Here is an 11,545-nt window from a genome sequence, read left to right as displayed (position 1 = left end):
CATCCGGGCAGCTCCTCGTGCCATCCGGGCAGCTGCTCTTCCCATCTGGGCAGCTCCTCATATCATCCGGGCAGCTCCTCGTGCCATCCGGGCAGCTCCTCATATCATCCGGGCAGCTCCCTGTGCCATCCGGGCAGCTCCTCGTGCCATCCGGCCAGCTCCAGCGTGGCTCGAGGGAAATTTGCTCCCACAGGCCCGAGAGATGGCCCGTCGCCGAGGGGAGCGGGCTCACAGCTCAGCCTGGGGGTTCTGGCCCAGAGCCCGGTCCTGACGGGGCCTCAGGAAGGAGGAGAGTAGAGATGTTGGGCGAGGCCAAGTGTGAGGTGGGACCTGGGAGCTTCCACGCACAGCTGGGTGACGCCTGTGGCATTTGCTGGACCTGGAGCCTGACCCCAGTTACAATCAAAGTCACAAAAATGATCAAAGTCCATTCATTGCGAGTGCACGCCCTGGGCACTCTGCTAAGCAATTCAACGCACGATTTTTAATCCCAGCAACAAGCCTGTGAAATAACTACAATTACTGCCCCATTGGCCACGTGAGGAGGCCGCGGCACGCAGGCGGGGAGACTTGCTCCCTGGGGAGTGGTCGGGCCAGGGGTCAAGCTTAGTGTGTCTGGATCCCTCACCCGCCTTCTTTCTGTTCCTTCAATACACCTCTGTTTAATAGCTGTGATTAGAATGTTCCAGATGGCCGGCCAGGTGTGCTGGTCACCTTGGATGGAATTCGGCCTGTAGATGTCCCTCCCCCAGCCCTCTGCTCCCATGCAGTCAGTTGGTGTGCCCACCAAGGCCCCTGCCTGGCCCGGGGCAAGGGGACATGGCACCGGTGTTCTCCTCCTGTGGGTTTGGTACCCACGGTGGCCTGCCCGGGCATCTTTGTCCCCTGAGCTCTGGGCTCAGCAATGAGCAGGTGTGTTCAGGCTCTGAGGGTGAAGTCCACACTGAGCCTGCCCAGCGGGGAGCCGGCCCTTCCCTGATGGTTCCTCTGCGCCGAGCCCTTGGCAGGGAGCTCTGACCCGGGAGGGGGTGTCTCTGGTCCCCGTGCCAGCCTGCCAAGTGGGTCACAAAGGAGGGGAAGGAGCAGGCGCAGGCCACCGGCTGCTCACATTTCATGTGGAGCCTGGGGTTCCAGGCACGGCCAGTTTCCAGGCCTGCATCTCAGTAACTCAGCTATTTTAAGATGCTCTGTTGTTTTATGAGCTGCCAAGAAATGGAAGATACCTCCAATTCAGAGCACCTTCTGAGTCCACAGGTGAACAAAATGTATGTCTTGAAGTGGACTGTTTTGAGTCATCCTCGGAGCGCCTCTGTGATCGGTTCTGTTGCTCCATTTGCTAGATGGGAAAGTTGAGGCTCAGAGGGAAGGGATACACACCCAAGCCCTCATGACCAGAGCGTGCAGCGTGGAGTGTCAAGGCCATGTTCACGGTCTGTGAAGTGACTCACGCCGTGTTCTCCTGGGCTCTTATGCAGAGTCTCGGGAACACGGAGCCTCCTTTCTTCCTTATAAGCTGGCGGATGAGAAGGTCTTTAATAAACCAGGTCCCTCTTCTCCCGCCTCATGATTCCTCAGTCTGCCTCCTGGTTAATTAGCAGTGATCCGGCTTGTTAATTAGCTGGTTAATTAGCAGTGATTCGGCTTGTTGGCCACGATGGGTTGCTGTCCAATGCGGTAGCCACGGGCCACATATGGCTATTTCAATTCAAAGGAACGAGAGGTAAACATTTCAAGTGCTCAGTGGCCACGTGTGGCTTGCCTTGCAAGTACAGAGCGGGTCCCTCATTGCAGAAGGTCTCTGGGAGAGCGCCGTTCTAGTGCGGAGGGTGCTGTGGACAGAAGGGGTTGCATTTTAAAGGCGCTGACAAGTCCTGCAGTAAGAAGCTGGTCTCACCTGGAGCCTAGCACGCCAGCTTTACCTGCCCGGGCGCCTTTTTAACACCTACAAACAGCTCTGCCTCTCCCTAAGCACATCAGGTGCCACCCCTCCTGTCCGCAGGCCTCCGTGACCCTTGGGAATCTAAATCTCTTTTCTCGTTTTCTCCCCAGATTGTCTTGGGTCCCCGGTGTTTACGCCCATCAAGGCGGACATAAGCGGTAACATCACGGTACGTCCTTGGGCTGGCAGCTGCAACCCTGGTACCACCTGGGGAGTCTACACCTGCCCCGGTCACCGGAGCCCGCTCCCTGCCCCAGCTCCCCAGCTCCCCAGCTCCCCAGCTCCCCAGCTCGAGGGCTGGGAGGAGACCTGCAGGACGGGCATGGCCCCCAGTTCCTCCGAATCGGACTCAGGCTCTTGTGCAGTCATGCCTCCTAGTTGCAGCTTGAATGGGACCACAGGCGGAACCCACTGAGGTGGAACCTGCTTCTTCTATCCACTCCCCCAAATAACTAAACTCAGACGTCCATGGTGCCTCAGGCCAGGAGTTCAGGGTGATGAGCCCCTCTCCCCTCCCCGTGAGGGTCCTTTCAGGGCCTGGCCCAGGGCTTGGCTGCCCTGCACTCTCTCATCTCTTCATCCCAGCAGCCGTTGAGGCTGGTTCTGTTGTCATCCCCGTTTTACTGATGAGGAAGCTCAGAGAGGTTGAAGGACTCCCCTGAGGTCACACAGCAAGGACATGCAGAGGTGGGATTCAGACCCAAACTGCCGGCTCCACTCGGAGCCTTGTCTCTGGACATCTTTGAACCCTAAGAGCATATTTCTACTTGTCCACACAAGTGAAACTTCAGACACTCGGTGTCTGAGGTGCTGACCACAGTGGTTGGAGAACGTGGACTCTGGAGCCAGCCTGTGCAGGAACCCACTGCAATGCCAGGCAGACAGGAACCAGCTGTGTCACTGGGCACCTCACTGCCCCTCTCTGAGCCTCAGTTTCCTCATCTGCAATTTGGGGTGATGACAGCGCAACATCAAGCTTGCTGTGAGCATCAGAGAAGGCAGTGCTCACGGGGGGGGGGGGGGGGGGGGCGCGCGCTCAGGAAATGGGACGGTCCCGGGAGTTCCTGTCGCACAAGCCCCATTGCCGTTCTTGGCCCTGGTGGGGGGAGAGCCAGGCCCCGGTGGGGTGCTCCTCCCCGCAGCGTGCCAGCCGCTCGTCTGTGGGGACAGCTTTTCCAAGGAGGAACCCCGTGTGCTCCATTTCAGAAAATCAAAGCTGTGTACAACACCGACCCGGCCAAGTTCCGGACCCTGCAGAACATCCTGGAGGCGGAGAAGGAGATGTATGGAGCGGAGTGGCCCAAAGTGGGGGCCACGCTGGCGCTGATGTGGCTGAAAAGGTGAGGAGCCGGGGCGGCAGGCTGTGTGGCTGTGAGTCCTGGGCCCGCTCTGCCCACCCAGGACAGCCCCCAACCCTGCCCGGCCCGCGGCCTGCCCTGGCAGGGGGGGGCGGGGGAGGTCACTGCGTTTCCCTCACCTGTGCCGATACCGGTTAGCGGCTGACGAATAGCACCCAGGGCCGAGGGCTGCCTGGTGGCGACGCTTCCCTCCCGGAACCGTCAGAGGCGAGCCAGCCACACACAGCCGGGCGTTGTGCTGAGCTCTTTCTTAAAACATATATTTCTGTTGATTTCAGAGAGGAAGGAAGAGGGAGAGGTAGAAAGATCAATGATGGGAGAATCATCAATCACTGCCTCCTGCACGTCCCCTGCTGGGGATCGAGCCAGCAACCCGGGCATGTGCCCTGATCGGGAATTGAACCTCCTGGTTCCTGGGTTACTGCTCAACCACTGAGCCATGCGGCCGGGCGTCGTGTTGAGCTCTGTGTCCTGGCCGCATTTCACGTGCTGTGGGTTAGGAGTGGTGTGATCCCAGCTCACAGAGGAGGCCACTGGGGCTGCTGGAGGCCAAGGCCGCAGGGCAGGCCTAGGACCGAGCGGCCGGCATAGTCGTCAGGCTGTGACTGCACAGAGAGGTCCTCTCGGGGTGGGTCAGGTGGTAGATTTGTGGGTGATGACAGCTTCTTGCAGGAATGCAGCATCTCAAGGAGAAGGAACTATCTAATTTGCACAAATTCGTCCCGTGGTCTGGGGGACAGGGTACCCTGATGAGGGGTTTGAACCCAGATGATCTTACCACAGAATTGACATGCTCACAGCCACTACACATCTTGTCCTCAGAGCAAATACTTGAATCCATATGTAGTTGTTCCCATTTTACAGATGAGGCCACTGAGGCTCAGAGAGGCCAGGCAGCTTTTTTGCTTAGCTTATGCTGCTCTCTACCGGCCACAGAATTCTCCTTCAGCTGTGCAAACACCAGAGCCCGCAGCGCCATGAAGCCAGGGGCCCTTCCTGGCCCCACAGATGTCCCAGCGTTGCTTCTCTCTGGGGCCTGGAGTCAGGAGCCAGGAGGGGTGCGGCTCCCTTTCTCTGCCCAGACCCCCCCAGCCAGCTCCTCCTTCCCCCAAACATGTGCTTCTTTGATAAAATGGAGCACAAAGAGCCTGCTTCCTAGAGCGGGTGGCTGTGTGGGCATCGGTGTGGGTGGCCTGTAATTAACACCCTGACCTCATGTGTTAGGAGTTGCTCCCAGCTACTCACCTCTGGTGTCATAACCCTGGAACGAGGAATGCCCTCGGCCCATCTATCCTATCACAGGATCTGGGCTTCTCAGGAGCAAAGCGGATGATGCTGTCGAGATCAGTGCGACTGTGTGTGTCCACGTGGGTGTGGGCGAGCCAGGCTGCCGGAGGGCTGTGCGGGAGGATGTCAGCAAGTTGAGCACATAGTGAGCGCCTGCTGTGTGCTGCTCACGGTGCCGGGCGAGCAGGATGCCAATGAAATGAGGACAGACCCTCTCAGGGTCACGGTCTGGTGGGTGGATCCTGATAGTGGGATCTCAGAGCCTGGACAGAGAGGTCAGGGAGGGCTCCCTGGAGGAGGGTGGCCAAGCAGAGTCTCCAGGGTTGACCAGGAGGTCCCAGGCAGAGCAGGCGTGGCAGAGGTGGCAGAGGCTGGCGTGTCTGCAGCTCCGTGAGGAAACAGACAGGGCAGGCCCAGACCCCAGCTCCCAGCAGGGACCGTGTTCAGCGGCCACAGCCAGGCCTGGGGTTGACATGGTGCTTGGGAGATGCCGTGTGGAGCCGGTGGCCACGCTACATGGAAGCCAGGTGTAAAGATAAAACGTGGGGAATGAGTAACCTCCTGCTTTTTCGTGCACGTGTTCCTGGCTCACAGTAGGTGCTTCGTTCAGCGTAGTCGGGCCTGCCATGCGCAGGAGCGGGGCGTCCTAACGGGCCTGTCTCTTCTTCCTGGGCGCAGGGGCCTCCGCTTCATCCAGGTCTTCCTGCAGAGCATCTGCGACGGGGAGCGGGACGAGAACCACCCCAACCTCATCCGCGTCAACGCCACCAAGGCCTACGAGATGGCGCTCAAGAAGTACCACGGCTGGATCGTGCAGAAGATCTTCCAGGTGAGCCGGAGCCCGCCTCGTCCCCGCCCAGGAGGCTCCCAGCTGTGGGGCCCACGCCTCGCCCGGCCACACCTCCTGTGGCCCTCGGAGCCTCCTGTGGCCTCGGAGCCTGCGTCTGTCCGTCCCGGGCCTTGGGAAGGGCTCCCCTGCGGAGGGGGCCGGTGCGCTGAGGGCCTCTCTCGGGCACTGTGAGTGGCTCCGCCTCACCACCCCCTCCGTGGCCACACAGGTGTCATGCTGGATGCTCCGTGGTGTTCTGTTGAGGTGCCTCGTCCTAGGTGGCCCGATGCGGGGGAGGGAGAAGCCCTGGCCGCGACTCTGAGGACATCAGGGAGATGGTGGGCTGGCCTGTCGGCCCCTCAGGGTCAGCCCCGCTCCTCACCCCGGGCAGGGAGGGGCAGGAGGCCCCGGGCCCATGGGCACCGCTGACAGGAAGCTGGCCCACAGGCTCCTGGTGGCTCGTGTTGGGGTGACATTGGCCATTGTTCCTGGAAACGGGCCTCAGCACCAGCCTCGTTCCCTGAGGGCCCCCTCGGGGTGCCACACGCTGTCATTGGCTGCCCTGCCTCATGGCCTGGCATCTCGCCCATGTTCTGGCCACCCCTCCTTCTGTAGCTCCCACCGCTGCCCAGCCTCGCTCACATGAGAGGGGTCTCAGGGCTGGTCTCCCCACGCGGCACAGGCCCTGGGCAGGAGGAGCCGGTCACCAGGGCTGGGACAGGGCCCCTCTGTGGGAGCCTCCCCCTCCCGTGGGCCTCGCAGCCCCACCCCAGGAACAGCAGCAGGCCCTGTGAGGCTGGCCAGGCAGCCGCCCATGCTGTGCACCAATGCACCATGCGGTGGGAGCATCCTTACCCCTCTCCCAGGTGAAGAAACGGATGCTCAGAGAGGTTAAGTGTCTTGCTCAAGGTCACAGAGGAAGATGGGGCCTGAGATCCTATGACCTGACCCGCAGCACCCTTATCTTTCAAATGGGTGTAAAGTGGGCCCTGCCTCCAAGGTTCATTGTGAAAATGAAGCGAGTTCATCTGTATCAGGTGCTTGGCCCGTGGTTTGCACTCAGTGTATCAAACCTATTACGATTTCTTTTCATAATGACTGTTACCGTTTGTAATTTCCTCACCCCGTCAAACTCATAGCCTTTCTGTCTGGTGGCATACTCTTCCCTCTGGCTCTGAAATTCCGTAAACTTCTGATTCTCTGACATCTTTTCAAGTGTCAGGGGGGCCCTGAAATTTAGGCAAGTGTCGCCTCCTACAGGACAAAAGAGCCACAGATAGTGGCCGGCTCCCTGCTCAGGGAGTGGGTGTGTCAGAGAAGCAGCTCGCCTCCGGAGCAGCCTCACCCAGAGGGAGCGGCTCACCGCACTGAGCGCCCCGTGTCCCGGCACCGTGCGAGCGCCTCCGTGTGCCCGGCGCTGCGCTGAGCACTTTGCACAACCTCCTTAGTCCTCCCAGAAGCCACCCAGTCGGATGGGTGCCATGGCCACCCCATTTTACAGACGATGAACTGGAGGCTCAGAGAGGCTGAGTAACTTGCTCAAGGCTCACAGCTAGTCAGCGGCACAGGCTGGAATTTGAACCCAGGTCTGTCTGCCCCCAGAGCTGGAGCCCGTCCTGCTGTCCCTCACGGGGGTAGACAGGAATAGACACATCCCTTTGCCTTCGCCTGTCCCTTTCAATGCCACAGTCAGCGCAGACCCTGCCCACCACGGACCCCCCTAACCGTGCCGCCTCTCCTCTCCTCTCGCCCGCCTCCAGGCAGCGCTGTATGCCGCGCCCTACAAGTCCGACTTCCTGAAAGCGCTCTCCAAGGGCCAGAACGTGACGGAGGAGGAGTGCCTGGAGAAGGTCCGCCTGTTCCTGGTCAACTACACGGCCACCATCGACGTCATCTACGAGATGTACACCAAGATGAACGCCGAGCTCAACTACAAGGTGTAGGCGTGCCCCCGGCCGGCACTCCCAGGCACAGACCAGCCAGAGTCACTGTGAAGCAGCGGAGGCCGCCGTGGCCTGCGTCCCCCAGAGCGGCCCAGAGTCTGGCTGGGGTTGCAGGGGACGGCCCTGGTTTCTGAAAAGTCATTTTTGGGGTCTATCCTAACGGAGCAATAAATAACCACCCTACTTCTGAATCACCTTTAGTTCCACGGCAGCACAGACCGACTGCCTTCATTTCAGTGTGATAAAAACAGTTAATGTTGCTAATAATTCAAGTCCTAGGGCTTTCTGTCCCCGTCCCCCCACGTGGTGCGTGGCCCTGGGGGAGCCCTGTCATACACCTCATTTTAAAGATGAGGATCTGGTGCAGTGATGTAAGGACCACGAGGAGTCTGATTTGAAATTACACAGGATTTTTTTAAAGCAGACTGCTGTGTGCTCCTGTGGTTGCACAGCCCAGCCTCACAGCGCTGTCAGCATAGACCCCGCTCTTCCTACTGTCATTTTCCAGACAGTTTTTTATAGTTGAAAACAACCAGCAAGCCTTTGATGACCTTGACCAAGGGCACTGTATTTTAAAGCTATCAGGTATGAGGAACTGACCACAGACGACTGAGTTGGCATTCTTCTGCATAAGCGTTTCCTTCAGGGACAGCCTACCCCACCTAAGAAACTATCCATCATGCGTGTTCTCCCAGAGGGGAGGCCACGCCCCTCCCGATGCCGAGACACAAGGAACACCTTGCTGCCTTAACTCCCTCCTGGCACTGACAAGAGCTGTATCTTGAAAGTGTTGGGGTGAATAGAGGGACCCCAAAGAATTCATGTGTGTTAAAAACCCAATGAGGAACAATTGGTGATTTTTATGCAAACACTAAATAATTCTTAATAAATAAATCTCTATTTTGGAATCACATCTATGTGCTGTTTGAGTTCCTGAGTCTTCTTCTTCCTGGGTTAGAGGTTACAACTGGGGACCCATCATGGACCTGTTTCCTAGTGTTTGTCCTGGCTGGACAGGATACGTGGGCGGATGTATTCTCCACTTTGCCTCAGTCCCCACCAATCCCTGTTGCATCCCCAACCCTGTGATCCATTGCTACTTTCACTTTATTATGGGTCGATGCTTTTTACTGATACTAGGGTTAAATGTGGGGGGCATATTTGTTTTACTTAATTCCTGCTCCTACAGAGCTAAGAGTCTAGTGGGCAAGATGGCCCAGTGAATCAACAGTGACGCTATAGAGCGGTCAGTGCCTGGAGGGACTTTGGGGACACTGCTGAGGGGCCACACCCTGGAATGCATCTCAGGGAGTCAGGGCCTTGATGGAAGGGGTTAGGGAGCCCGGCCGGTGGAGGAGAAAGGGCAGGGGGCACTTCAAGGCGAAGGTAAAGACCTGGTGGCTTGACCTAGAGCTGGGTGTGTGTGTGTGTGTGTGTGTGTGTGAGTGATATGCTACCAAGGGATTTGAACTTGACCTTGAAAATTATGGAACACCTTCAAGGGTCTTGTGCACAAGTCAATCAAACACCCAGTTTGGAAGGCTCCCTCTTATGACCAAGGGATAGACATTCGAACTGTTTTTACTGTCTCTGGTGTAATTATGTCTTCTGATATTGCTAGTGGTGGGAATACTCATCTTTCTAAGTTCAACTGCTCTTTAGGTGTGTTTTTAAAAAATATATATTTTTATTGATTTCAGAGAGGAAGGGAGAGGGAGAGAGAGATAGAAACATCAATGATGAGAGAATCATTGATCGGCTGCCTCCTGCACGCCCTCCACTGGGGATCGAGCCCACAACCTGGGCATGTGCCCTTGACCGGAATTGAACCTGGAACCCTTCAGTCCACAGGCTGACGCTCTATCCACTGAGCCAAACCAGCTAGGGCTGCTCTTTAGGTTTTTTCCCCCTTAGGGTTTCCTAGAAATATAAAATTCTGCCAACTAATTAAAAGAACTCTGGCCCGACTGGTGTGGCTCAGTGGTTGAGCAGTGACCCATGAATCAGGAAGTCACGGTTCCATTCTGGGTCAGGGCACATGCCCGGGTTGTGGGCTTGATCCTCGGTGGGGGGTGTATAGAAGGCAGCCGATCGATGGTTCTCTCTCGTTTTTGTTTCTCTCCCCATCCCTTCCTCTCTGAAATCAATGAAAGTATACAAACAATCTATATAATAAAGAGGTAATATGCTAATGTGTCCATCACGGTGTCCAAGTCACGACCAGTCTGTGGGCAGGGCCAGGGTCCGGCTGCCTGCGTGCGTCCCCGTTCAGCACTGGTATGACACTGCAGGGGAGGGGGGGCTGGGCTTGACAGGGGACCTCAGGCTGTGCCCCCCGCCCGGCAGGGCTTGACGGGGGACCTCAGGCCGTGCCCTCCGCCCGCCTGGCAGGGCTTGACGGGGAACCTCAGGCCACACCCCCTACCCAGGTGCTGGGCTGGGGGACCTGAGGCTGCGCCCCCACCTGGAGGGGCTTGACGCATGGGGCCAGCCGGGTCTGGGTCTCACCCAGTGGGGGTGGGGCTGGCTGGGTCTGGGTCTCCTGCGTTTTCGAAGTGTGTGAGGGTGGTGGGTGGGGACTTGTCTCTAGGTCCCGCAGCGTGCCCCAGACTCTGACAGGAAGGAGATTTTATATACATTTTACTAATTTTCTTTCACCCCTGACACTTCTATTATAGAGAAAGGGCAAATAGCAATATTAAAATATTTCTTCTCATTAATTCTCTTTTAATGTGCACGAATTTCGTGCACCGGGCCACTAGTAAATAGATAAAAGAATTCTGCATCTTCCTTTTACAAATAGCTTTTCTTTGTGTGTCTGACATGAATGAGACTGGGAGGATCGGGATTATGCCCTTCACTCCTGGTAATGCCAGGCCCCTGGGCACATGGTGGGCCCGCAGAGACAAGGAGTTTTACCCTGACAAAGCGGGACTGCGCTCTGCCTGGGGCAGGGAAGAAGGAGCACACCTGAGCGCCAGCTGTATACCAGGCCCTCCACCAGTACTCACCACCCTCATCTCACAGCCGCCCCAGATATGGGAGCCCCATTTATCAGAAGAGGATGAGGGGACCTGGCCGGGCTGCCCCGCCAGGACTGCGGGGCTCCACATCTCCCCAGCACGCCCACTTCCTGCCAGGGGACAGTGACGCTGCCTGGGCAGGCCCGCGGGGCTGCGTAGTCGTTCAGGGTTGACCCAGTAGCCATCGTTTCAGGCGCTGGGGCCGAGGAGAACAGAGGGAACATATCCTTGCGTTTGTGAGTTGATTGATGAGTTCCCTGGTTCACTCCGCCCTATTTCGGGGCTGCCAATCCCATTGCCTCGCCTGTAAGCTGACCGCCTGCAGCTTCTGCCGGGTCCAGCAGGTGGCGCTGAAGGCACTGCGCGGGGGAGGCAGCCCCTCCCAGCCTCTGCCCGCGCCTAAAAGGTGTGTGTGCTGGGGAGGGGGTCACCCACCTGTGTTCTCCTGCTTTCCCGAGGGCCAAGGGACGGCCACTGAGCACTGCTGGGGAACCTGGAGCTTCTCAAAGGGTGTCTGCAGCTCTGACTTCAGGCCGGCCGCTGTGGGGACCACAGGTGTGTCCTGTTTTACTGTTAGGATTAATGACTGTGATTGTGACTGTGACTGTGACTATGACTATGACTATGACTATGACTATGACTAGACTATTGCCACCACTGGCACTGCGCCATCACCAGCACCACCTAACAATTTTTAGGTTAAAGTGCAGGTTCTAGAACTTTGTAGCTGTGTGATCCAGGGCAGGTCAATGGACCACTCTGAGCCTCAGTTTCCACACCTGTGAAATGGGCCAGGGCCACCTCTACTTTGCAGGATTACATAAAATAATGTGCATAAAATGCCTGACATATAGAAGATGTTCGATAATTGGCTTTTATTAATATTTCTATTTATTATAAGGTTATGGCCTGCCAGGGGCTCCTGAAGGGGCAACCCAGCCCCAGTGTGGTTAAACCATAACATGCTCTCTTACTCCTGTTTTTAAAGATACGGGCCCTGGCTGATAGAGTGTCGGCCTGTGGACTGAAGGGTCCCAGGTTCCATTGCAGTCAAGGGCACATGCCCAGGTTGTGGGCTCCATCCCCAGTAGGCGGCATGCAGGAGGCAGCCGATCAATGATTCTCTCTCACCATTGATGTTTCTCTCTCTCTCCCTTCGTCTCTGA

General features: G+C 57.3%; 1 protein-coding gene across 3 annotated transcripts in view; it reads left to right on the top strand.

Moving 5' to 3' along the window:
• Positions 1-8,269, top strand: part of GLTP (glycolipid transfer protein) — a 16,279-nt gene extending 8,010 nt beyond the window's left edge. For all 3 annotated transcript variants that reach the window (XM_014537665.1, XM_014537664.1, XM_014537666.1), the window contains 4 exons: positions 2,050-2,108; positions 3,146-3,279; positions 5,263-5,413; positions 7,174-8,269. In XM_014537665.1, the coding sequence (XP_014393151.1) occupies positions 2,050-2,108; positions 3,146-3,279; positions 5,263-5,413; positions 7,174-7,356 (527 nt within the window). In that variant the 3' untranslated portion in view covers positions 7,357-8,269. The remainder of the gene's footprint in view (positions 1-2,049; positions 2,109-3,145; positions 3,280-5,262; positions 5,414-7,173) is intronic.
• The last annotated feature ends 3,276 nt before the right edge of the window (positions 8,270-11,545 follow it).

The sequence above is a fragment of the Myotis brandtii genome, unplaced genomic scaffold (genome assembly GCF_000412655.1).
Source record: "Myotis brandtii unplaced genomic scaffold, ASM41265v1 scaffold181, whole genome shotgun sequence".
In the NCBI taxonomy this organism is placed as follows: domain Eukaryota; kingdom Metazoa; phylum Chordata; class Mammalia; order Chiroptera; family Vespertilionidae; genus Myotis; species Myotis brandtii.
Note: the sequence above shows the minus strand (reverse complement) of the source record. Positions and strands in the feature narration are given on the sequence as shown.